Source organism: Haliaeetus albicilla, chromosome 13 (assembly GCF_947461875.1).
Source record: "Haliaeetus albicilla chromosome 13, bHalAlb1.1, whole genome shotgun sequence".
In the NCBI taxonomy this organism is placed as follows: Eukaryota; Metazoa; Chordata; class Aves; order Accipitriformes; family Accipitridae; genus Haliaeetus; species Haliaeetus albicilla.
The window spans coordinates 10,431,735-10,459,143 of record NC_091495.1 but is presented as its reverse complement, the minus strand read 5'-3'; the positions used below and the strand labels follow the sequence as shown (position 1 = coordinate 10,459,143).

General features: G+C 43.0%; 1 protein-coding gene across 10 annotated transcripts in view; it reads right to left on the bottom strand.

Annotated features, from left to right (window-relative positions):
• ESRRG (estrogen related receptor gamma) overlaps window positions 1-27,409 on the bottom strand; it is a 408,234-nt gene that overhangs the window by 359,735 nt on the left and 21,090 nt on the right. The window contains exon 1 of one of the 10 annotated variants that reach the window (XM_069800118.1): window positions 17,817-18,047. The exons of 8 other annotated variants lie outside the window; for them this stretch is intronic. In XM_069800118.1, coding sequence (XP_069656219.1) covers window positions 17,817-17,914 — 98 coding nt within the window. In that variant the 5' untranslated portion in view covers window positions 17,915-18,047. Of the gene's footprint in view, window positions 1-17,816; window positions 18,048-27,409 lie in introns of those variants that run through there. One more of the 10 variants, XM_069800126.1, reaches the window with a different exon arrangement.

Sequence of the window (27,409 nt, the reverse complement as noted above, 5' to 3'; positions counted from 1 at the left end):
TCCATTTGATCGTGGAACGTAATACATCTTCAAACAAATTTTCCCCAACTAGTCTGGTGCAGTTACATTTCAGAGATTCAAATATGTTTTTTTTCTCTGACAGACACATATTGCAGAGTCTTTGGCAGATATTTCATTATCTGCCTTTTTCTCAAAGCTGATTTTTGTTATATGTATTATTTTGCTTTTTACAGCTATTGTAGGAGGGAAGGAATAAGCACTTGGGCAAAGGATTTAATTCTGAAGGAATTTAAAAAAAAAAAACCAACACAGGGAAAAAGCTACTGTTTATAATTAGCCTTAATAAATTGACTTGAAATGAGGAAAGATTCTCTTCCTCTCTGTCCACTGCTTCCTAAAGGATGAGAATTATTCCCATAATTTCTCCTATTCTTTATCTGACTACCTACCTGGTTAAACCAAGCTCCTTTCCAACTACTGAAGGCCAAAAAGGCCTTCTGATCCAGTTGCCTATCAAAAGGCCTTGAGGGGTCAGGGCAAAAAAAAAAAGGTGAAGCCAAAAGAAATGCCAGCACTACAGCTCCCTAAAGAAGTAGCCAAGACACAGAAAGGGGCAATTATGGACATGAGCAACAAAGAGATGATGCCTTGAAATGGATGACAGGCTCCAAACCCCAGCCGTGCTGGATGCGGAGCCAAAGGGAGCTCGGCTTCCTCCAGGGCTTGAGTGGCCGTGAGCAGTGGGATGACAGGATACAAGTCAGGCTGCATAACTTGAAGAATCAGGAAAAAAAGAAGCAGGTAACTAACTTCCCCTGTTAAGAAAAGGGACGTAGCTAGCGCAAGGGGAAATAGTTCAGGTCAACGTTTTGGGCTTTTCATCTACATGGATGGACCAACTAGTAAACAAAGGAAGAAAGTTTGTGCGGGGCAGGAAATGAGGGCATTTGGGTTTTTCCTCTCTGCCCTATTTTCGTCTACAAACACAGAAGAAACTTGTTTCTTTCTTCTAAAATGGCGAAACAGGGTCATCCGTTAAGAAAAACTAAGATGGTAAAGAATCATTTTCTGAAGTTAAACTTCTAAGAAACAATAAAACTATGACAATAAAGTAGAAATAGTAAAATGAAATTTAGCTTAAACCAATGTCTTAAGTATTTCTTAACCCTGGCAGCAGCTTTTACAAGGCAGATGAGTATATCTGTTTTCATTCTGTATGTAAGAAAACAACCGTAAAATGCCCCAAAGCCACGGAGGGAGTCAGTGTCAAAGACATGATTAGTAGTTCAGAAGTTATCTGATTCGGGTCACATGGTGTTCCAAAAACCATACCTAAATATAGCATGCAAGAGATCTGCACAAAGAGCAAACCCATCATGGGAGCAAACTAAACTCTCCACAAAATTAATTAGGGTTATTTTGAGGCAACCAAAGGAAAGCGAAGAGGAAAAAATGAGCCTTTGCCCTGCCCAGTTCTGCAAGAGCAGATGCCACTGGTGTGGACAAGGCTCAGTTTGCAGCCTGGGCACGTAGGGAGGTGCTTCGATTCCTGGGGTGTCCTGGTTTCCGCTGGGATGGAGTTAATTTTCTTTCTAGTAGCTGGTATAGTGCTATGTTTTGGATTCAGTATGAGAAGAATGTTAATAACACTGAAGTTTTCAGTTGTTGCTCAGTAGTGTTTAGACTAAGTCAAGGACTTTTCAGCTTCTCATGCCCAGCCAGCAAGAAGGCTGGAGGGGCACAAGAAGTTGGGAGGGGACACAGCCAGGACAGCTGACCTGAACTGGACAAAGGGGTATTCCATACCATGTGACACCATGCCCAGTATATAAACTGGGGGGAGTTGGCCTGGGAGGGATCGCTGCTCGGGAACTAACTGGGCATGGGTTGGCGAGTGGTGAGCACTGTGCATTACTTGTTTTATATATTCCAATACTTTTATTATTATTGTTGTTGTTGTTGTTGTCGTCATTTTATTATTGTTATCATTATCATTATTAGTTTCTTCCTTTCTTCCTATTAAACTGTTCTTATCTCAACCCATGGGTTTTAGGTTTTTTTCCCTGATTCTCTCCCCCATCCCACTGCGGGGGGGGGGGAAGTGAGCGAGCGGCTGCGTGGTACTTAGCTGCTGGCTGGGGTTAAACGACAACATGGGGGAAACCCCACACGGCACTAACATGGAAGGTGGGTGGAGGGCACAGTGTGGCTGTATTAAGGAATATAGCTCATTGGGGAAGAGGATGATCCTGCCAGTAAAGGGACCCACAGGTAACATAGGTGTAAATACCGAGGTGGGAAGCCAACATGTAAGCTTCTTCTGTACCTGTTAACAGCATCCTTCTAACAGAGAAAACAAACACCTTTTTGGAAAGGGAAGGTCCATGTAAATTATACCCTGGGCACAGACCAAGACTCTGGGAAAAGCTAATGCTTCCCAAGGCAGAATGGAAATAAAATTTCCTGTTGGAAGTTGTTACCTCTGAAAGCCTCCATTAGGATTGCCCCTTGCCAGGGCAATGCATGAACTGCAGCCTATAGAGCTAATTCTAACAGCCTTCCCTATGTTCAGGCATCAGGAGCAACCACATGGAAAAGCATACAAAAGATCCTCAAAAGGCAGCAGGAGCAGGAGAAAGGGAGGAGTGTTCCTTGGGTCTCTCAGGTTTCTCTCGGTCCTTCTCTGTAAAGCAGCAATGCTGTTTCCTACGTTTCCTGAACACCGAATTGCCATCTGGCTTCTGACCACCACTGATCTACAGGCCGATTTCAGCAAGCTGTGCCAGTTCACAGTCTGCCTCTAAAACCTTTTTTAAAAAATTAAAAAGGTCTGCTCGTGAATGCCCCGGTGAAGGTTTTAAAGATGACCACAATGACTGACTTCCCTTTGCATCACCTTTGTTCCTACGTACCGGGGGGAAACCCCTTTCTTCACTTAAGCATTAGAACAAGCAGGACAACATCGACGTTACCTTGAAGACCTAGGCAAAGCTGAAGTACGGGCTACGGAGAGAGCAGGACAAAGCTGAGGAGAGCCGGTGTTGTGAGGAGTGCTGCTGTCAGCGGGTAGAAAGCAGGCTCTCAAGCCCAAACCGTGTAGCAGGTGCTCCAGAAGGCAGGTAACGAACAGTCTGAGTGCGTGTGGGACACAAACTGCAAATTTCGGCTTGAACGCTTCAGGCCATTAGCAGGTGCTTCAGGCAGTCATCCAAATCAAAGTAAGAAAGTGGAAAGAGCCAAATGCTGGTTAAAGAGGTTTGCAAACGTGAAAATCCCAGTGCGGGCAGATAAAACGTTTCCCTGGTTGTGGGAGCAGGCTAGTAAGAAAAAAAGAAACAAACAAAAAGCGTACGCGATTTTTGTGAAAAAGGCTGTGTTGGGGATTTTACTATCGTGTACTTAAGCCCCGAGATGCAAATGCTAGCTGGGATGCTGAGATCAGCAGTTATATGTCCTCAGGTGGTTAGAGACAAGACAGAAAAGAGCTGGCATTTGGGGAAAATAGAGGGCCTATTTGATAACGCTTCACTTGAGCGTAAGAGGGTTTCCCCTGTGGGTATTGTCCCAAAGAAAGCTCCAGGCAAGTTTAGACTGGTTCATTACTTGTCACATCCAGAAGGTGAGTCAGTTAATGATTACACTGACTCCCTTTTGACTTCAGTTTCACGTGTTTTCAACCTGAGAACTGCGCTCTCATCAAGTCAAATACCACTCACAACAAACAGAAATACGGAGCGTATCTGCTTTTCAGTTGCTCATGGCACATCTATAGTTATTTTATTTGTCAGAATTTCACTGGCAGTTTGCAAACCGTTGTGGGGGGGTGTCACTTTTCTATATAAAAGTACAGGTCAGAGACCTGGCACTTGCTTTATTAGGATTAGTCTCCAAAGGGCCCAATACTGGGGCCTTGAAGGTTTCCTTATAAAAGCTGAATATCTACTTCCTCAAGGGTTAATTCCTTGAGGTCTCCTCAACCTGGAACAAAATTACTTAGTTTAAGTTACCTTACACAAACATAACAAATAGGACTGGCTACTCCAAAGAGTTGTTGATGCAGGCTAGCTCTATCGCCCGATGATAGTATATTTAAATCAGATGGTCACTTGAACATTATTGGTAAAGTTCTCCTCGCTGAGGGTTGCATCCTTTGCCAGAGGCTAGCAGGCTTGACAGAAGGAGAGAAACAAATTCTTTTCATCAGAGTAACATGAGTCAATATGTGGAAAGATACTTCCATCTGCTCTGTTTCTGGTGACATGACATTACCGTATAATTTGGTATACATTTCTAACAGAATAGATAAAATAAGATGGCTTGGCAAGTATCGAGTATGTCCTACAACTATGGGAAGCTGTCTCAAACCATTTTCAACCTACAGTGCTATATGAGCAACTAAGACATGCAACGGAAATGCTGGAGGGAAAAACATGCTGTTAATTTCAGAGAGTTATGGCACAGACAGGCATCTATGGTGCACTTCTAAAAAGAAACACATTATACTTCCCAAAGTGCTCTCCGAAGAGGCACATTTGGTCAGCTACAGAAATCACCAAAGGAACCTGCTGTGTCCAGCAACTCGTGGACGCACACAACTTACTAGACATAACCCATCGGTAGAGTGGCCTGTGCTGCTTCTGCATTAATTTTGTGCCCCTGTATGTTACCAGAGCCCTGGGACTTTCATGGTCTGTGGGCAGCAAATCGGCTGAGCCAAAAGGGAAGGTTCCACCTGACTAGGCCAGTAGGAGCTATATTAAGCTTGTCTCAGCTGGAGGTCATTCTGCATATTTTGAAGGCTGCTTTCTTGGTAGTTGGTCAAGCAATTGGTGCCCAGAAATTAAGAACCTAATTCTTGTAACACCCATAATACACAGAACACTTCTGAAGTCCAGACCCTACGTATGTAAAGGTTTTAATTTCTAAAATGTTTGACCAAAGCCATTTCTTTCAGGGCCAAGCAGGCTCTTGGGTTTGTGTAAGCAGTTGCTTCATGTCTCATTCCTAGTAGGCTGCTGGTAGCCCTGCAGCCAAGAATTCATTTTCACAATTCCAAAACATTTTTTGATACTTCCTGACCAAATGGCTTTGCAGTGGAAATTGGTTTCTGCCACCATCTGTTGTTACATAGTTCAGAAGTGCTAGCATTTTCCTTCAAGAGGGACGAAGTTGGGGAGGACGCATGGCCAATCCCAATGGAACAGATATTCTTTTCCTTACTGTCACTTTATAGGGAAGGCTTGGCCTATTTCTCAGCAGCTGTGAAATTGTCATCAGCAGGATTCTTTACAAAGCTTGGTGGCATATGGAATATATTGCTCACTTCTTAGTACTGTAAAAACAACCTTGCTGCATAACTGAGCTAGGCAAAGAAAGCAGGTGCTTGATAAAAAAAAATCCATCATGCATCAAGCCTCTATAGACTTTGTAGAAACTCTAGACAAGGATATTTTGGAGACAATTATGTTTTCAAATTAACTAAATAATATTTTGGAGAAGCTCCTAGGCTTCAGAGGCGGGACAGTCCCTTAAAACCAAGCAGGTGAAATCACTGTGTCACAGGCCAACTTCATATTCTGCCATTCACAAAGGCGACATTCACATTCCACACCGAAGGAAAGTGTGTGTGTGTGTGTGTCCCTGTGAGACATTAAAACTGCAAGGGTCCACTCTCCATTTCTGATGTGATAGGGAACTATTTATTTAACATCAGTTTTAGGTCATCTCTTTCTGTCAGAGCCTGGCCTTATTTTTACAGCTGTGGACTAGCCAAGAAGTAAATTAAACAAAATAATAATAATAAAAAACCCATGGCATTCTGGTGACCATCCACACTGAATTACAAATACAGGGCTAGAATCGCAGGAGTTCAAGTTCTCACTACAGAGGACACCCAAAGAGCAACAAGAGAGGAGTAAGCTTGTTGAATTTGCTTGACTCTCAAGCGCAAAGTAGTCAACAGCATTTTCATACGCTGCCAGAAAAAAAAAAACTAATTCTATGAGGAACTGTCAGAAAAGGGATTATGAAAGGATGTAGTTAATGTCCCCACTGCTATATATTCCCCAATGAACGTCCACTCAGCTATCCACATGCATACACACACACACGTATTCACCATCATCTATGTTCTGCTGTATCTAGGAGAACGGCCACAGCAGGTGAAACCAAACGGCCACTAATGCTTGTAGGCTTGCTCGGGACAGTGGCAAACAGCAGATGCTTAGTGAAGGTCATGGGGCAGGCATATAGTGACAATTCCCCAGACTACTCTTCCCAACGTCCATCTATTTGCGGCTCAGAGACTTCCTTTAACACAATACATACAATTTTTCCAGATTAGTGATCCGCTTTTAGAAATCTTCACTTGCAGTTACAGACTTTTTTTAGAGCAAGGTTCTCCAGCTACATTGCATGTTTCTTGTATTAAGTGAGCTATTACATACTGATATGGAGAAATCCAGCCTGCTGCCCTTCTTTCAGAGGAAAGGGCAAAACAAGTATTTGAGCAGCACGTGCTGCTTGAACTGCTATACAGGTCTTCTGCATATAGTCCAGCAGAGAAGAGGGGTCTGCTGAAGGCATTACATTGCACAGCAGGAAAGATCCTTCTGTGACGGCGGCAGTTTGGAAGTCCTGCCCTAGAGGTTATGTTTGTAAGTGGCACATGTACTAATAAAGCCATAACTACAGATCTGTCATCGATGGAGCTCTGAAGCTACCCATTAGTCTCTTGTCACTGTTTGGAGACGACAGAGTGGCCTTTTAGCAGAACGGGATAGGGAGCACATTGCGGGACACCGAAGAAGTACCAGCTACATGGACAATCATGGGACAGGGTGTACCTGTCATCTTCCCACAGTAACGCACCAAGGGGCTCAGGGCTGTTCCAGAGGCGTCCAAAAAACCTAGTTGTTGTTCATGGTTCAATATGTTTGCTATTTATGCACCTCCTTATTGCACCAGTAGCTGCTGTATGCTTTACCACCCAATAACATGGGATTATGCCAGAAAAAAAGAGGATGAAGGAAAGAGCTGGTGTGCAAGAACAAAAGGCTCTCCTAGCAGTTTCACACTCTATTCATGTAACACACAAAAACCAGAAAATAATACAGACTAAAGCCTACTGTCTAACTAAGCAGGCTTAAATAACACTTAGCTCTTTTATAATGCTTTTCATCCAGAAATCTCAAAATATTTTACAAAGGTGTGCAGACTGGGAAAGAGCCAGAATGCAACCCACCCCCTGACTCCCAGGCATTTGCTCTTTCCATTAGACTACATCACTATCTCCAGGTATGAACACACTTCTCTTATAGTTGACATGGAAAGATGCATGCGTGCATCAAAGGAATAGTTTTTCCTTAATCATCTATACACTTATTGCTTTTAATACCTTGTTTCAAACACTCTGTGTTCAAAAATAATAGCTCACAATCACCTATTCTACTCTAGCTACATGTACAAGTAAATACTTCATGTAAGATGCAATCCTCCTTTCAGTTACAGTAGGAAAGCAGAAACTAATCAAACTATAAATGCCTCTTCTTAAAACTTTTATTCTCTTCCATATGTAAAGGAAAAAATAGGTTTAATGACCATCAAGAAAACATAAAAATTATTATGATAGAGGAAACAAAGAGAAAACCACGAAGAATTTGCTAGAAATACAGGGAAAAGTCAATACTTTCCTCCAAAAGAGACAAGCTTACAGGAATTATCACAGAAGTAGGGTTTCGTAACAAAATTCAAATGGCCAACACAGAAGAAATAAAAATTTGGAAAGCTCAGAGTGTTACTTTCAGCATGACCTGTCAAAATCACTATGGAGCACAAAATGAGTCAATAAAACATACTGATGTTCACCTGCATTCTCAAATCAGAAAACTACTGTCAACAAACAAGTTTTGATCCTCATTACAAAAGTGGGAATCCACAGTAGCACCTCAAAAGACAGTGGATAAATTCCAGATTTACACCTATGAAACCACATTTCTGATTTATAAGTTTTTGTTGAACAAATGATATTTAGCATACATCAATGCCTATGGGTTTCTAAACAAGGGAGGTAGCTAATATAAACCGTGTATGAAAAAGAACGCATGTCAAAGCTATTTCTTTTTTTAAGGTTTGCAATGAAAATCCTATTGTTCAGATCAAAAAGGAAAAAATCTACCAAAATTTTATCTCCATTCTCTCCAGTTAGAACTGCTGGCTAATGAGTGAGTTTGCGTAAACTCAGTTCAAAGGAGACATAAATAGCATCTTTTTAAGCTAATGATTTTCACCACAGGCCATCTAAAACAGGCATTAAGAGTGGCCCTAAAGCAGATCCCCTCTGTGTTCACCTAAGTTCGTTTATTTTTGTTTTGCTCCATTTTAATGTATGTATACAACCTGTGTTTTCAGCTTGTCTTTTCAGCCCACTCCCATCCTCCGCACTCCCAATCTGTCAGCCAGACTCCAGGGACAGGAATTAAAAATGACCACGTTTAAAAACTGTACCTCCCTGCGTAACAGACTTTACAGAAACGGAAAGACTAGAAAGCTGAAAAGTTCCCCACGGTCTCGGCCTATTAAAGCCCACAGCTTGCCAACAGCAGGCCACGTTTTACTGTCAAAAGACTGGCTTGCGTTTCTGTGTGATAGGAAGTGCTGGGGTAATCCTGCCTCTTTACATTTCAGATCACACTGCTTGTGGAGAAAGTCAACAACACCGGGATGCTCAAAAACACCCTGTATTACATGGAGGACACAAGATGCTTGCTGAGAAATAGTGCTGACACCAGAATACGGTTGATTCAGTGTGAGCGATAAAAGCTTATTTTGGGTTGGCTCACGCAGTATTTGATTAAAAGGAGACTAAATCTTCATCAGACTTGCTTAAAAAATCATTTTACACCCATCCCATCAGGCTGCATCATTCCCCACCTTACAATATTTTCCACCATTAAAAAGAAGGTGGTAAAGTTTCTCTTCATCCAATGAGCAAAGACACAGGGAAAGTCCTTGAAACGAGTAATGCGAGGAAGTAGAAGGCAGGATTCGGTCAACTGGCAACCAAACAGAAGCCTTCTGCTATTTCCCACTGAGAAGTAACAGTATCTGGGCTATAGATATGTTTGTCAAACATATCTATAGCAGGGATAATTAAGTTAGTGCAGCAAACTAGGTGCATGCTTTGAAGTGTTCATGCAGTTGCTATACTAACCTTTCTTTCACCTGGTAGGTTAAGCTCACCATCTCCTCACACATATTTGCAGACTCGTGACCTATCCTCTGTCCTCATTATCACATCGTTTCTTATAGCTGAACGTCTTGAAATGATATTCAAAGGTTTTGTTGCAAATAAAGGAGACTAACAGAAGCCTAATACGGGCTTCTGTCACAGAGGAATAACTGCACGGAATTTCTTATGGCTCCTTTCTGTCAAGGAGCTCACATACTTTACAAACAAGTATTCCTAAAAGATAGGTATTGCTATTTTTCCTTTTTTGAGACCTCTTATGATTAGCATGCTAAATCTTGATCCTGTTTCCTCTAACTGGAAAAACTTGGAAAAAAAACATTCTTGCCCTGCATTGCAAAAATTTCTATGCTGGTATCACTCAGAATAACAGGGTCAAAATATAAAAGAGAAAGCTTTAAAACCCCTGTCTTTGGCAGTATTTTTTTATTCCGTAATATTACTACCAGTGATACCTTTTCTGTAAAGATCAAACCTAACGTGATGGTGAGGATTCCGCTGAAGCCTGTACTGGTGTTTCTGTCACCAGCGAGAAGAGCACCGCAGGAATATACAGAATCTACAGAGATATCAAGACTGATTCCCACTGATCTCAGTGAATCCAAGACTTTATCCTGTATGCTTTTCCATACAGCTGGAGAATGATTTCATATGCAAAGATCCTCACTTACCTACATCCTCCTATAAATCAGAGTTCTCTGCTGCCTGTTCGTCATCCAACTCGATAGGGGCCTATTGCCAATCTCACTTTTCCTACACTAGGTTTCTATGGCAAAAAAATATTATTACCTTTACGTAAATCAGTGTATTTGTAACCGGGGTTGGACCCTGCACACAGAAGACGGTTTCAAGACAGTGACTTGTAGCCCAATGGCCTGGATTGGCACATGCACTCCTGAATTTCACTCCACACAGAAGTAACCGGCGTTTACTTCTGAGCAAGGGACACAATTATGATAAAGAAAGCGTATGCCCTTGTGTCTCCTCTTTTACACAATTTCTACTTATTTTGTCAGCGACACCTGCGTTTTGGGTATTTATGGATCTGAGAAATCCTAGATCAGACACGAGCACCGTTGACAGGGCAAGACGCTGCTCTGACTGTCCTTGTAGTGTCCGTCCTGTGCGAACATACATACGGGCCTTCGTTCTGCAGCAATGTCAGCCAGACACACACATTTTAACCTGTTCACTCGGCAGAAAAGAAAAAACACCCCCTTGCTGCATTTGGTTGTTGTACCTCTGCCTTTATTTCCAAGTTAATCCTTAGTTACGGTTATCGTCCCCAGTATTTCACTTCACAGAAGGCTATCTGGCTGGCTGAAGTCATATCTCCATTTTATATGAGGGCAAAAAAAAATCTCACCTGTAGTCCTTTACCCGTACCCATAAAACAACCCATAAAAATGCCTTAAAAGAGTCAAGCAGCAGACTTACCTCCTGTACCTCAGCTGCTTTCAGACAGACAAAGCAAATAAGCAGGACGAGGCTCAGAAGCTTGCCCCGAGAAGAAGACCTCTCGCTTTTACGACGGCTCTGAGCCCACCTCAGCAGGGGCACGTCACCGGCACAGACGCGGAGCCCGCAGGCTGACAGGGAGCCAGGGACCCCAGCGCGCGGAGACGCTGTCGGGATTGGGAAGCGATGGTGAGCAAAGGAGACCAAACTTCCTCCTACATGCAAACTCAAGATTCAATTTTCTGCAAGGTTACCCCCAATAATTAAAAGGTTCCGTAATTTATCCTTAAAAGCTAGTCACGATGGGATCCATCAAAATCGATCTGTTATCTTCTACCTCCGCATGTACTGTGCGTGTGCGTATCGTATGTAATACGGTTTACCAGATGAATGCTGGCAATGTTTTCCACTAATTGTGAGAGTTACTAAACTGAACCTTAACTAAAATTAAGTTGACTATTAAAAGCTCAATGAGTAACCCAGCAAACGGAAGCACTGTATACAGGATTTAGCAAGCACGCAAGTGATCTGGCAACCACCAAGGCACAATATTTGCTGAACTTCCTATACCCAAAATTGGTTCCATACAATAGTCATACATTCATTATGTATGATGATTTAACACTCACAATACCAGCTCCCTCCTGCAATTGGCCAGCAGTGGGTTTCTTCATATACCTAATATATTGTGTTAGGTATAGGTGTAGCCTAATCCACCTGGCTATACCTAATTTGTGCTCGGTTTTGTCACTCTGTGTAACACGTTAGTGTCTTCATGGAAGTCCAGGAGCACATCTTCTGCAGTAAAAGAGGTAAAACAGCAACACAGGAACACTCACAAGACTGCCCCTAACAAATCTTATGAAATTGTTTGTCCTTGAAACGCCACAGTGAGATTATGTGACAAATAATTCAAAAGTACAAATGAAATTATGAAAGATGTGCTTAGGAGCCAATGTTTGTATGTATTAAAATACCAAAATAAATGTAAAATAATTCAAGTATGCTATTCTGAAAACATGAAGTTAGTGGACTGAAAGTTACAGGTTAATTTATAACATACACTCTCCATTAAAATAACAGATCTCCCTGTATCAGTTTTAAAAACACATGGATAATATACTTAGCTATTAAGATGTCATTATCATAGAAAGTCCTACAAATTTTAGCTGCCTCAATATAAACACAACTAGGTTTTGTAACACACATAGCACTTGTTATTACATGTTAAGTTTATTCACTATATATAGGCTTTTTATGATTGCAGTTTCTAAATTTTCAAAGACTATATCTTTTTTTGTGCTTGTATAGTTTCTAGGCTATACCTCTATACAAATATGTTTTACATTCTGTATTGTTGTTTTCAGGATTGTACACATGTACATAAATCAAAAGCAGCAATAAATAATATTAAGGTTGCATGCAGTCTAGCTATCTTTGACAAATTAGAAAACTAGGAATTCCCTGAGAAAAAGTTCTCTCTTTCAGGGGGAAAAAAAAAAAAAAAAAAAAGGGAAAAAGATAAATGTTCTTATCTATTATTATGGAGAAAGGTACAGGCAAATGCCTGTACAACTTTTGCATAAAAAGAGGGAATGATTCAGGAGAAATTCTAAGAGATTTCCTAAATACTGCCCCCATAAAAAAATCCAGTATTTTAAAAAATAGAAGGTCAAAGTGAATGCATGCAGACTTATGTGAAAGAGTTAAAGTTATTGATGAAAGACTATTTGCTGATAAGGATGCATCTATTTGAAATAGGATAGCATTTGGGACTACTTGAACAAAAGTCTACAGAAAACTGATAAATCAAGGAACTGAGCAGGATTTAAACAAACAACAGACATGGCTGAGAACACATGAAATGTCACGAGTATAGCTGAGAAATAAGTGATGGCACAGGACCACTTACTCAGCTACTAACAAGACATTATTTGGTTTGGCCTCCGCAGAGCAAGACAGCTATCAATCCAGCCACGGCACAAGAAGTTCTCGACACTGAGTCCTAAAAAAGTGATTATTTTTTCTGGGTGCACACATGGAACACCCGAATAAGTCTGGCTTTCGAAAAACAAAACATCCACCACATACCACAGTGTCAGGTGAAAACCTGAGTGACTTCTTGCAGAAGAGAGTCCTTCCCCCCCCAAAGTGCTTCCCCCCAAAACTGCTGTTACAAAACACTGGGGCCTGGATTCTCCAAGAAAACCTCAAGGAGCAATAATAATTTTGCATCCCAGTACGCAACTTTAAGGTGGTCTGCCCGTGCGATGGAGCCCTCAGCCCTGGTAGTTGCCCCCACGTCTTCTGCAGCACCAGCAAATTCACGAGCGGCCATCGCCGAGCAGAGTCCAAGACTGCCAGTGGGAGATGACGAAGGCCACACACATCTGAAGTCCCACTTCTTCTCCAGGACCTATGTGTTTAAGCAGTGATACTCAGATTTCTTAGTTTTGCTACCTTTTTCAAGGTTCACTGGCTGCTCCTGAAAGAAACCTACTGGAGGGTCCTTCCCTTCAAGGACACAGCTGGAGAAAGTGAGATACATCACACACAGAAATCCACCGTTTTGCAAGAGGAGCTTGCGTTTTCTGAAGTCTGTCAGGACATGGGGGAAAAGATGGAGCAGAGAGGCTCAACCTTGTCAGCATGGAAGTGCTTGAGAACATCCGAAGTAGATCTTTGGCCACCTGGGAAAGCTGGATATTGAAAATGTAGGCACTCACACGGGTTAGGCAACTTCTAAGGTTAGGTGGCAGTTCAGTGGGGATATTGAGGATCTCAGCTTGGGCTTTCAATGCCTAAATCCCACTTAAGTCCCACTTAAGGCATCTAATCCTTTTGTGGATCTGGGCCTAAAGCCTTGCCAGGGAGGAGAGAGTCTATGCATGCAAAAGCTGATGGTCAGTGACAGTCTGGTTCTGTTAAAACTAAAATACATACAGAACGACCTTATTTCGTACAAAGGAATAATGCAGAATAATCAAAGATGTGTTCTAGTCATGGGAAGTTAATGGAAAGTTAATCCAGCCGATACAGATCACAGTCCTGTCTTTAGACCCCACGACAATTTTGCTGACTGGGAGGACATTATAACCCATAAATCATGAGTCTTCAATAGCCCACGGGAAGAAGTACATTTGGAAATGTTCAAAAGACAAAATGACTACAGGTGTCCTCAAAAAAAACCTTCACCTACCCATATCATCTAAGAGGTAAAACTAGAAAGGAGCAGAAATTTATAAAACACTGTAAAGCTTACATAGAGTTAATAACTCAAAGAACAATATTCTGTCATTACGTGACCAACTAGTTTGCCATGCTCCATGAAATTAAGTAGTTTCAGTCCAGTTCCTGATAGCCAGGAGTCCACCTGACAAAAGCTAACAATTTATTTCTCACTTACCGGCAGTGCTGTTGGCTGTCTCAACCATGAAGTAAAGTGTGAGTAGATGTGGATACCAGTTTGCCCCATATACCCTACATCTGGAACCTCCATATCAAGTATCAAGACTGCTTTTTTCTTTTTTTTTTATTTTTTTAAAAAAGGTACCTGTATTTACACCACTTGAATTTAGTTGACAGGACTGCCTATATGATACTTTTTATACAAAAAATATCTATCTGACAAAAGTGGCGTTTGCATAAAAGTAGTAGATTAGAATTACAATCATAAAACACAACTTTTTGTTATTATTCTATATTACTGTGTTTACAAGGGAGGTATCATTAATTATTATTAATTATTTTAATGGTAAATATTTCTGCCAGTCCCCAAGTATGTACTGCAACATTTGCCTGACTGCACACACTGATTTCTTTATGAGTAAAACACTGAGGTCTCCATTTTGGGGATTCAAATACATTTTCACAGAGCTCTGCTTCAAAGGAGAATTCTGGTCTAAGTCTCCTGCAGCTGCCCATCAACCAGCACCTGAACTTTATAAACTGGGAGAGAAACAGTTCTTCTGATCTGCAGATGGGCATTCTGGCAGCTCACCCACTAACTCCTGCAAGTCTTGCGTTAAAGAATCAGTATTGGATGCAAAATACAGGAAAGTAGACAAGCATGTATGTCACAGATCGTAAAGATGCCGAAGATACTGTGAGCAAAGGAAAATTGCCCATCGCCCCATGCCAGTGAAGTCCATGGGACCACGGTGCACTCCTTCCTTCCTGAACACTGCATTACCTCTCCAGACTGAAACGTGGTTTCTTCTGCCAGGCACAATTCAAACATTCCCCACCTAGTTTTCAAGGGGTGTAGGAATTACGAATGCTTCATAATGAGCTTATGGTGAGGAGGCCAGTGTGGTTTCCCCAGTTTACTTGGATGTTGGTCTCGAGTCTCACTGTGCTTTCACCTGCATTTTACTTTCAGTTCTGGATTCGTCCCAGGGTAGATACGCAAAGTCAAGGTGGTATCTTTTCTGTCCAGCCACCTCCTCCCTTTCGGGAAAGTGTTAATATACGTCTGCTTTGCAGGAGTACCCCAATACACTCTTAACACTGACACAAACAAGCAACAGAAAATATCTTGCAATTTGGCATTTTTTCCCCAAAATATTGCTGTTTAAGTGCTTTCCTTTTACTTCTCAAAAATATTTCTTTTCAGTAGAAGTCAGTCTATTTTTGCCTGCTGTTAATCTATGTATAAGCTAAATCTTACCTTCCCGACTGACACAAGCAATCGCCCCCTCCGTCTGGCAAGGCAGCTCAGAAGAACAGGGAAAGCAGAATTTCTCCTGTATCTACCTATGCATTTTACTTGCAACTTGTGCTTGACAGAGACTAGTCAGCTGTAAGAGACTGATGAGAAATTGTTTGAAATACTTCTGGTTGAAAAATACAGAAATCATAACCACTGATAAAACAACACAGATGTATGTGACATCTATAAAATACAGAAATAACCTAGAAATATAGAAATACCAAAGTTCCAGTCTAGGACTCTTATAATCTAAGTTTTCCAAATAATGTTATGACAAGTAAATACACAAAACATGAAGTCAGTATACTGCAAGGTGACAGTGCTGTCTACAGAACAGTAAGGGTTAATTGTTTTTGAGAGGTTTAGGGGGCCACGAAAGCTGTGAATTTAGATTCACGCTGATTTGAATTGTTATATTAAATAACCTGCAAAGTTATTTTTGCTTGCATTTCTTACTGAGTACTATTCCCATTCCAGGTTCCTCCTTACCAAGCACAGGCACAGCAGGGAAGTAGCACCCAGGAACAAATTAAGGGAGAAACATTAGTGGAATGCAGCAGGCTTGGGGGAGAGACCCATTTACGCAGAGAAAGTGCTTAAGCAGGGACATTTGTGCCTGCCTCTACGTAGAGAGGTTTGGTGAGCGCATGCCCGGGGAGGAGGATTTGGTTATGGTTAGAATTTGTGAGTGACAGCCATGTGACAGCTGGGAGTCAGCAAAGATTTTGTAGGGATGGAAATTCCTGAGATAGGACACACGACTGCTCATGCGATCTGCATGTGCCTATCATCATGCTGTATTATAATAGCTGACACTATGGTTTACCAGTTCTCCAAAAGAAAGGCTATAAATTAGGAAGAGGATTTGAGGAATGGTAGATGAGAAATGAAAGTCATAACATTTAAAAACAAAGGGATAAATATAACTTGTTTTCATGTCATCAAAACAAGCAAACGAAAATCTCCAAGCAAACCACACAACAGTAGTAAAACTTGCATTTCCATTATTTACCTTTAGTGACAGGTTATTATTTCCTTAGAATATAATTTTTTTTCTTGCTAACTTATCTAGAAAGGCCTCAATCCTACAAACACGCTTAATTTTAAGTATGTGAATAATCCCACTGATTAGAGCTATTCCTACATTTTCAGGATCAGGGCCTAAGTCACAACGTGCAATTAAGCAGAGGCATTTCCAAAGAACTGCTTCATTTTCCCTTCTGGGGGTCTTACACAAACACGAAGCCAGTGGGGACGTGCAATTTAAATCAAACCTGAAAAACTGAAATACTTTCCCTTTAACACTGAATTCAAGCTGATACAGTATCACATGACCTTTACCGTAATTTCTATTAAAATCATTTCATGTCTGGTTGCTTCTGCTATCCTGGCTCATTTGTATTGTTTACAACAAGTCATTGCTCTCGACAGTTAGTGGTGGCTGAATCCATGGTTACCAGTTTTTACATTCACTGGTTAAATGGAATGCAGCTCTTCGGTGGGGTTTCATGGAGAAAGCTCTTAAGAAACCACAATCCAGCTATCAATCAGGCTAACCTGGGAGAAATTAATCTGATAAACAGAAGTATCATTGCATATGAAAAATTTATTGAAAGGGAGCTCAAGGCTTTTATTAGTCGCAGTCGCAAAAGTGGACACGTTCGGATCGGACTTGGTGCACGGAAGACTTAGGTTATGTGGTCTATGTCTGACATTCATCCATGTTGTGCCTTCTCTGGCGCTCACTGCTAATAAAACTATACTGTTTAAGGCTTTAAAAAAAAAAAAAAATCTCAAACACTTATTTTACCAGAAATGTGCTCAGAATATAAATAGTGCTTAAATACAGGTTTAACCAGACTGCAGTCCCGGCAAAGTAACTTAAACAGACACAGACAAGATAGTAAAACACAAAATAGACAGCCTTGAGTAGAATTCAATTAAGACAAAAAACACCCCAAACAGTGCAACGTTGTTAACGACTAAATTAAGCCTGCAACAAATATATTTTATTGCTACCTAAGAACAATACGCACTAATTCTGTTTGCCCTGTTATTTATAATTTGGTGTAGGGTGGGGTTGCCAAAAGCAAAAAGCAAAGCAAAAACTTATTTGCAAGATGGACCCCCAAATCCTTTAAAATGCCTAAAAAACATAAGAAAAGTTCTCTATAGTTTGATGGCTACAATAATTGTCCCACAAGCTACATGAGAGCAACAAATAGTTAAATCAAACATATTACTACTAGCTCATCTACTGCAAAGTCACTGTATCAGAAGCCCGAATTGATTTGTTTCCTTAGAACAAACTGAAAATGAATGTAACATAACATCCGAAAAAAAAGAAAAAAATCCCTCCTGCCCTGCTAATCGGATATTGTATAATGGTTGACTGCAGCTTTGCACCGTGCTATTGTTGCCTATATCATACATACTTACAGGTTCTGGGTTCTTCCAAGAGTTTGGTGCAGTTTCAAGGACAAATGTCTTAAGGAAGTCTTTCTACTGTGCAGCAGTGATCCTAGCTCTGATCTCATTACATGAGCAAAGTGCTACAGCTGACAATATAAAGGAAACTTCCTGCGTGAAGAAGAAATCTTGGAAAGTCTCAGGGTTAAAAAGGCTGCTTAAATGTGCTGCTTGATTTGCTCCCTAGTTGTGTATACACAGTAGCAGCTGATCTCTGTTTGCAGCCCTGCAGAAAGAAACCTTTGCTGAAAACCAATGGCATCACATTTCAGTGGAGCTACTGCCAGGCTCTGGAGAGCAAAGCAACCTTTGACAACTTCACCCAGTTCGAATCACCGGCGTTTGCTGCATGTCCTGCAGGACTTTGGAAACTGCATATTTATGGGATTATTTTTATTAATGCCGCTCGGAAATCCTGGGTCCTAGGCAGTCGTGATACAGGTAAAAGTCTCCCCCACTGTAATAGGAGGTTTTGACTGTGTCACGACTGTGAACTGCAGAATTTGCCACAATATATTTTGCTTTGTCTTGATTGTGGCATTTGCAGATGAGAAGCTGTTAGCTGCGCTCAGAAGCATTTTCTGCTTCAGAATTGCTAAATTAAGTGCAATAGGCATCCTGTTTATCCTAAATTCATCCAGAGCCTGCCTTGCATCAGTCACACACTTCTCGGCGCTTTTTTTTTCTGATACAGAGTACAAGTCAAAAGATTTTGAGTCTGAGAGTGGGAGGGGGCTGGTTCTTTCATTTAATATCTTCTCTAGAGCCTTTGAGCATGGTTCCCATTGGACAAAAACCACGGAGTACAACACCCCAAATCTGGCAAAGTTTGGTGTTCTGACCAAAGTCCCAGTGTGACTCCAAATATCTGTTAGTGCCCCCTTAGCTCCTGCCTCGGCCCTCCAGAACCAACCAGAGATGGGCAGAACCTGCATCAGCTTCTGCGGTTCTTACTGCTGTCCAAGTAAACTAATAAGATCAGAAAAGCAACATTTAAAAATAATACATCTGCTAGCACTACTTCAACTCTTCAACCAGGAAGCAATGCTCCAAACACATCCTCACATTTGATGTTAAAGAATTATCAATAATTAATTCAGATTTAGTTGTTACACCATTTAGCCCAGGGTGATTCTCCAAAGAGTAACTGGGACCAGACGCTCCCCTGGCACACAATCAGAGCATAACCGTAGAGCTTGCATGCTGCTTTCCAAATGGGACCTACTTCTCCCCCCAGGACAACCAGCAAACCTCAGAACCAAAATTTAGACGAGTCCCTTTTAAAAGTACACCATTGCAGAGTTTGGTTAGGAGGAGTTAAGGGGATTCTTCCAGGCATTTGCAAGACAGATTATTCACCACCCTCTTTTCCCCTCGGGCGCTATGACTATTCTAGCTACTAGTATATTGCGTGTTATTTCTTTAATATTTTGAACTTTATTCCAAAGGGCAGAAACCAAAACTGACAGTACATCAAGACAGCATGCTCTATGATTCAAACAGCAAAATAATTGAGATCCTGCGCATACACAACATCCGAGCATGCATACGCACGTTGCGCACGTGCGCGCACGCTCACTCACAAGCACAAGTACAAGGCTTTGTGGCCCAATTTTCAGAGATACTCATAGCTCGTGTCTTCACTTCCCTTTGATTACAAAAAGTAAGAACAAGCAAAATCTGATTAGTCAAACATTAAAAATACTTTTTATAAAAGGCAGGCACCATTTATAGCTGGGTGACCATACTGATTCAACATGCGCTTCCAGCCAAATTTGCTTCTCTCCTTTGGGAGAGGGATCCTGTCCACCCCTGGACCGTGTCACACCAGAGAAATGAAAGTGTGTGGTGGCACCAGCAGGATTAATCTTGCTCTTCTCCCGGGAGAGACAGTGCAAGGCCGGGAATCGAAATCCTGGCGATGAGGCTGGGCTCCGTTTAGGCTCTGCCGCTGACCGGCTGCGTCACCTCCGACCCATCGCCTCACCTTTCCATGCCCAAACTGGCACCGTCACACTTAACGCATATTGCAAAAGCACAGTTTCCGTGCCTCCGTTGCCCAAGCTGCGAGACAGGGATTGCGTGTTCGAGAAAGGTAAAGGACTAAAACCTGAGGTTGTGCATCCAGCTCCCAGCTGTGTCCTAAGAAGTGCCATGACCTTGGACCGCCTGCTCTCTGTGCTCCGGTGCCCAGCCTGCTGCCCAGACTCTGCATACCTCGCTCTCAACCCTTGTCCGCCTGGTCTCTTTTGACTGTAATACGGCAGGAGAGGTTTTTTTCTGTGAGAAATTCAGCACAGACTAAAACAAGCTCTTTTTGTCAGGTGGAACTCAAGACGTTAATTTAAGACAAGTAAAAAAAAAAAAAAAAATCCCGGTGGAAGCAGGAATGTCAGTGAATGAAGTTCCCTCCTTAAGAGGCTTTAAATACCCAAGTGTCTGCGCAGAAAGGCTGAGACTTCCGAATGCAGCACGAGAGCAGTAATCCGACCGTATTCCGCAGTCCTATCCCACACAGCCCAACGGGCACTTGTCAAGGCTGGAGGACATCTGCTCCGGGTTAGACTCCACTTCTCCTTACGCCTCCTCTCTAATTGTGTCCCATCCGTCACAGCAGGGTCAATACGGATCCAGGGACACAGCTCCTTCAGCTCCCCTCTCTTGTAAAAATATACACGGATCCCAATCACGGGACACACAGGAATTGCCAAATCTTTCTCCTCCCAGTCTCCCAGCTATACCTCAACCTGCGACACCCTGTCTTTCCTTTTCTCTTTTTTCTAATTTTCTCACTGAATTTTGTGTACACAGCATTGTATCCAGCAGGGAGCATAGTAACAATTCAAAGTCCATTTTCCAACCTTCAGAAGACAGGGAAGAGTAGCCCAGCTACTAAGGAGAGATGGCAGAATATGTTCGGAGAGGATGGGGAGCAAGAGCTGGGTGAGAAATGAAGAAGGGGAAGCCGACCCCGAGCTTACACGATGTCAGAGGCTGTATGTCTCCTTCGCTCCGCCACCTGCCCCCAGCGCAAACGGCGGCCCTTGGAAACCAACCCCGCTGCCTGCTCTTCTGAAGTCTAAACCAGTACTGGTGCCCAAGATGGGCCATGCCCTGCCTTCCTGGCGTCCATCAGCTGTAACAATTTAGAAAGCGTCTTGTTTAATTCATGCGGGTCTTAAAATTCAAAGACATTGTAAGAGGAAGTCATTTAAGGCTAATGCTACAAACAAGTAAAACAGAGCAAATTCTCAGTTTTAGCATCAATCTCAGGATATTTGTTGTATATTTTAAAACTCTGTTTCCAGGAGTCAAGTAATAAGAGACCGGCTTTCTCTTTTAAAAAAGAGATTTCTGGTTCTTGTAATAAAAGAGGGATGACTGAAAGTAACCGCAATAAACCAGAAGTCCAGCAGGAGCACCGTGACACTTTTAAAAGTCACACCTTTTAGCTAGTCTCAGAATGTTCAATAAGCAGTATTTGGTTTAGTTATCAAGCTCTGAACCCAATAGGAGTACACAGAGTAATGAGAGCTACACCTGAAAGTGCCTGGAAGGCCAGACTCCAAGAAACACATCCCACCTGGCTTTATTCAGACACTTAGGATTTTGCTTAAGTATTAAGTCTGAAACTCTGTTTATCTAGACCTGTCTGATCTCCGCACAGATCATGAGTATGTCCGACCACCGGTCTATCCATATACGTGCTAACTGTGACTACTGGATTTCCTTCTTAGCATTTTAATGCATCTGGATCCTCGTCAATGTATGGAACACCTTCCTCATCCTCACACACTGAGTGGCTACGCTTTCCTCATTGAAATTCCTCTGTAAAAGTCACTTCTCCCTTTTCACCTATTAAGGCCTTAAACCAAAACTAATAGAATCATCAAGAAATTTGTATGCCTAAGCTAGCTGTTGTTCCCATTAGCAGCACCGCACTACCTGATCGTTCAGGATTCTCTTTCCTGTTGTATTTACTATGCTCACATTTTGCGCTATGTGTACAATTAAAATTGTTTGTTTTTTCATATCGTTCTTGTCTTTTATTTGCTCTCCAAAGTATCCAGCATACTTTGAAACCAATATAGGTGATAATATAGACCTAAATATCGCCATGGAGGTGTCACAATAAATTTGACGTTCGGAATAATTCATTCAAGGTGCCTAGATCCAATTTAAATTCTTTCCCAATTTTAACCGAGGCTTCATAACCAGATGAACTTAAACGAAGGTGTACAACTTCATGCTACACTGGTAATCCACCCTAACTAGGAAATAAATTTTCAGTGATGAAGTTGAATTGTTCGTACAAAATGCCAGCTTCAGCTTTTCACCCATACAAAATAGCTTGGAAAATATATACTGCATGTGTTTATTATAGCTACAGTTGCTATGAACATCTATAACTCTCCAACAATTTCTTTGATTTATGTTCAAAAACATACAGGGCATGAAATGATGCCTGCAACCTTACATTTCCCTCAAGAACATTGTGGGGAGAAGATATATTCCAAAACATCATGTTAGATTCCTTGTTATGTCTCCTTTTTAAAATAAATGTATGATAATCAATTACACATGCTTCAAAGCAACTGCCACTAGATTCCCCAACAGTAAAGCTGTTTGAGAAAAGTTCCATTTTCTTTCCCCTAATGGGTGAGTTATAATAAGAGATCTTGCTCAGATATTAGAGGAAAAAAAATGTATTATAAAGGATAGGCCCTGCTCAACTTGTATATGCACGCACAGGTTTGTGCTTGCCTAGACTTGACTTAGAACAAGGTTTTCAGAGAAGTAACATCTCCACCGATCAACATGCTAACAAAAGCACGTGTGTGTGAAGATCTTGCACCTAATCTCCTTGTCATATATGCTTGTAGTAATCCAACTGATGTCAAGAGGATGACACAGATGATAAGTTAATGTATCGGGCTCGACTCTCCTTTCAACCTCAATATGCAAAACATTCATTTAAGAAGTCCACCCAGCTGTAGCTTCCACTACAAACAGAACCCTGCAGATGTTTATAGGAATATCAATTAAGCTGAATGGGAGCTCTGCCATTAATGCTGGTGCATGTAAGATTGGACTCTGCAGATCTGCCTGAACTCCGTGCAGAGGCTGAAGTGCATGTTTTCTCCAGGGTATTGAGGCCGATGGGTTATATGCCATTAACAGGTGAGCATAATACGGATGATAGACCTCCACAACCTCATGGCTCTGGCACGGGGACAAGGGCAGCACCCGCGGGCAGCACCCTTGCCCACGCTGGGGAGACCGGAGCAGCTGGGAACGCATGCGGCGGCATGGCACCCGGCGTGGAAAAGGTCAGGATCTTGGGTCTCCTCCGCACCCCGTAGTTTGTTCTGCCTGCGCCCCAACCAGGGAGCTCCCGTTCCCTGCGTCCTGGGCTTTTACTGCCTTGGGTTACACAGCAAACCAGACAGCTGGCAAACAATATAGGAAACTGGACTGGATGGGACAAGCCCCTCTAAGGAGGACTGACGCCTGCTGGCACTGAGCTTCAAGCGAGTATGGAACATAGCCCTGTGCATCCCTGCAAGTATGCAAAATTTGTGTGCCAAATCCGGAAACAGAAATAAATTCACTCATTCCACCCCCCCCCCCCTTTTTTTTTCCTGTCTTCCTTTGAATCAAACCCTCAAAGAAGGAAAATTCGCAGGAGGGGAAATAGTGGCTTGCACCCTCTTTGGACTGCAGTGCCATTTTATATCCGTCACTACTGAAGCCTTGGAGGAGGAGGGGAGATTACTGGACGTGTGTGCCTATTGCCCATGCAGCCCCAGCTAGATAGCATCAACAGTTGTTCTCCTATTTTCACAGTGGGAAATAAGCAGGTACTAGCTGTATAGGAATAATCAGGAGGAATCTAGGTCAAAATCAAAGCAAGACTGCTCTGTCCATTTGACAAAACTCACATGCAAACACAATACCCACACAAAAACAAAGAACTTATTTGTAACAGTTATCTCTCATAAGATTGCTAAACAAGCGTGCAAATGTTGGCCTACCTTGAGTAAAAGACACTATTCCTTTCCTGTGACTTTTGAAAAAGGCATTCGAAATCAATATAAACTTGTGATATTAGGAAATTTTATAATCATTATTTCAAAAAGGCAGACTTGAAAGGGTCTCTTGTTCATGGGTAAATCTTCAGTTAGTTTTTCTAGTACCGGTGGTTCAATCGAAAGATTCGCCAACTGCCCCCTGGAGAAAACTGAAGATCTGCATTTAAATGGAGATATAGTATTTCCAAATGCACGGTACCTGCGAGGCAGATACTGTCAAGGTTTCTTAGTGAGTGGATCTCAAATTGTATTAGGTACATTTCAGTGCTGTAACTATCCCCATTCCGTAGGGCTGGGGCTATTTCCGTATCATTTTTCTGTGTGCATGCTTTGTAATATTTGTCCTGATAAGTCAAACTTAAACCCCCGTCTACAACAAAGCCCTCACATAGCAACAAGAAGGAATTACAACCTTATGTATAATTTTCTGATATGGATGGTGAAGACTATATTAGATAGCTTGACTAGAAATCTTAAATAATTGAAAACTCTGATGACTTAATAGAGTAGTAAGCTTGGTTTACAATGCAGCCAATTTAGAGTCATAAAAACACCGTGTAAAATTTTTATCTTGTGGTTGACCATTACGTATCCTATTTATTATTCCAAAGTATTTCAACGGCATTTTTCTTCATCAATGTGGCTGCTGGCATTTAGCACCCACTCTCTAAATGCACGTGATTTTCCTGGAACAGCTTCAGGAAAAGAAAACAAAAAATTAGCAGATCACTACAAAACTGTTCCTTGTTACAATATGCATCTTTTCACATTCTGACTTGAACCGACCTCATGTGCTGCAAAATACATTCGAAACTGCCGAGACTTAAATATAATAAATCAAAGCCATCTACGTGAACTTAAAAAGACTGGTGTAACTACTGATCCAGGCACATCAGAGAACCAAAAAAAAAATAAAATCAAACCTCATGAATACTTTGTTGCTAATGTACACGAGTTCAAAGAGCAGCATTCCTCGTAGGAAAACATCTTAATTTTCATATCAGAAAATCATCCTAACCTTCCAGAAAAGTTTTTGTGAGTATGCAAGGAAGGCACAGAGAGAAGGTTTAGAGTGCAAAAGATACTCGTGATGGGTTTCAGGCACGCAGGCATTAGTCCAGGCAGCCTCTCGCTGAAATTCAGGTTGCAATTGAAACGTCCCTGTAAACAAGGTTACTGCGAACGGCCCAAGATATCCTTCTCAGCAACACCTTCACCAGGAGCCCTTCAGCTGTCTACTTAGTTTGTTATACCTTATCTCGCAGCCCTGACATCCTAATGCTGATTCAAATTCAGGATTCAAAATGAAAGATGAAATATCTCTAAGATCACTTAATATTGAAATACCGTTGCAGTAATAAGTGGTGCCAGGCTCGAGATAGGGATATAGTACTCTAGTGGTAACCTTTTAATTTCTGACAAAATACTGTGGAATAACTGTGATACTGCACACACAGTTAATGCAATCGATTTGTTTTCCCTATTTTGATAATGAGCACGCTGAATGTCGTGTTTACCTTCTCCTGCCCCTGGCATATTTTAAGCTGTAAAGTCCTCTAAAAGGAGACCCGCCAGATTCCCGTACAGGCATGAAACCCCTCGCACCACAGACACACGCCTCCCCCCCCCAGCACGCAGAACCACGGCTACCTTGATGCTCTCAAGACAAGGAAGATCATAACCACACGAGTCGCTTCGTCATTCTAAGTCTTTGGCTATTTTCAGTGGAAATGCAACGCACGCACCGCGTATAATCTAATGTAGGTTATATTGTAAACTACTCCCGCTCTGAAAGCGAGGGTTGGTATGCTACACCAGAACATTTTGTCCTCTGAAATAAACCAGGGAAGTGCCACCAAAACGTACCAGGCAAGTTTTACACTTTGTATTTGAGACGGGGTGGCTAAGAAATGCTCAAAACTTTGGTGGTTTTATACAAAGGGCATTCAGATTTCCCTCCTGGCCACAAACGATGACAGGTTGAAGTGGGGAGGGTCATCTGTTTTTCTGTTGGGTTACGGTTGCTGTTAGAGTCTCCTTAACACTATGAAAAGAGAGGACTGGGGGGGGGGGGGGGATTACAGGAGAGAAACCCAAGCTGCTCAGTGCCTGCCTTCCCACACTACCGTTCACCTTCGTTTTCCCCTCCTTTGTATTCTACTCATTTTTACTTGCCTCCCCCATTATTTAGTCATCTCCTAAATGCAGTCCTCTCTTCTTTGGTATCACGAGAAACATATTAACTAGACCAAGTACTCGGAGCGCTTCCCCTGCAGCACTTCAAAATATACCTCCAGACCACTCGCTCCTTCATAGCATTAACGCCCAGGGGAAAGCAAAAAAAAATTAAAAAAAAAAAAAGGGAAACAAATCTTCTCGCAGCCGGGTCACATGCAGCCCCCCCAGATGCAAGCGCTCCTCTGACCCCCCCCCCCAGCCCGGAGCTGGGAGGGTGAACTATCAGGAGGAGCAAGCAGGACGTTGACTTTCCTCCACACTTTTCCCTCGTCCCTCCCGATTTCGGGTGCGAGCGGGGCCCCGCTGCCTTTGTGTGTGTGTGGGGGGGGGGTGCCGACCGCGGGTCCCGACACCACGGCACGAGCGGAGCAGAGCGCAGCGCGGGTCCCGCGTGGCACGGCCACGCCGCCGCTCCGGCCAGCGGGGGACACCAATAAAGAAACCCCCGGCGGCGGCGGCGGCGATGCCCCCCGCCCGGCGTGCAGGGCTCCCACCAGGCCTGCTCGGCTCCCACGACCCGCTCGCAGAAGTCTTTCAGGAAGGAGAGGGCGGCGGGGGAGGGATGGGGACGAGGACGGCCACCCCCCCCCACACACACACCCCCCCGCCGCCTCCGCCGGCCTCTCCCCGCCGGGGCGGGCGGGCCCCGCCGCTGCCCGGGCCGCGCCGCGGCCGGGACACTTCGGGGCTGCCGAAAGGGCACCCCGAGGGAGGCAGGGCGACCCGGGCAGCCGCCGCGACCCTCACCCCCGCCCCGGCACCGGCTGTGGAGAGTCCGGTGCCCCTTCCCCGCTCGCAACCGGCAGAGCCACCCCGGGACCCCGGCCCCAAACTCTTTGCTGGCTAAAGCCTCGTCACTTCCCCGGCACTCCTGACCCCGGGCGAGGAGGGGGGGAGGACAAAACCTGCTGGGGTAGGATCTGTCAGCAGAAAGGGGGGGGGAAAAAAAAAAAAAAAAATCATTCTCCCTCCCCCCCCCAGCCCCCCGGGCCAATAATTTCAAATAATTGTCCGAGAGCCAAGAACCACTGAACCCCGGGTGGCCGGTGCTGTTGTGCGGCTTTTTACGAAGCTGATTTTTTTTGGGGGGGGGGGGGGCGAGGGGGGGGAATGACTCTGAGCAAGTGCAATTGGCGAGGTCTGAAGGTGGAATGGGGGGGGGGGGGGGAGCGCTTCTGGCAGCGGCTCGTCTCCAAGCAAAAACCTGCCCCCGATGCAATGTCAGCTCGCAGA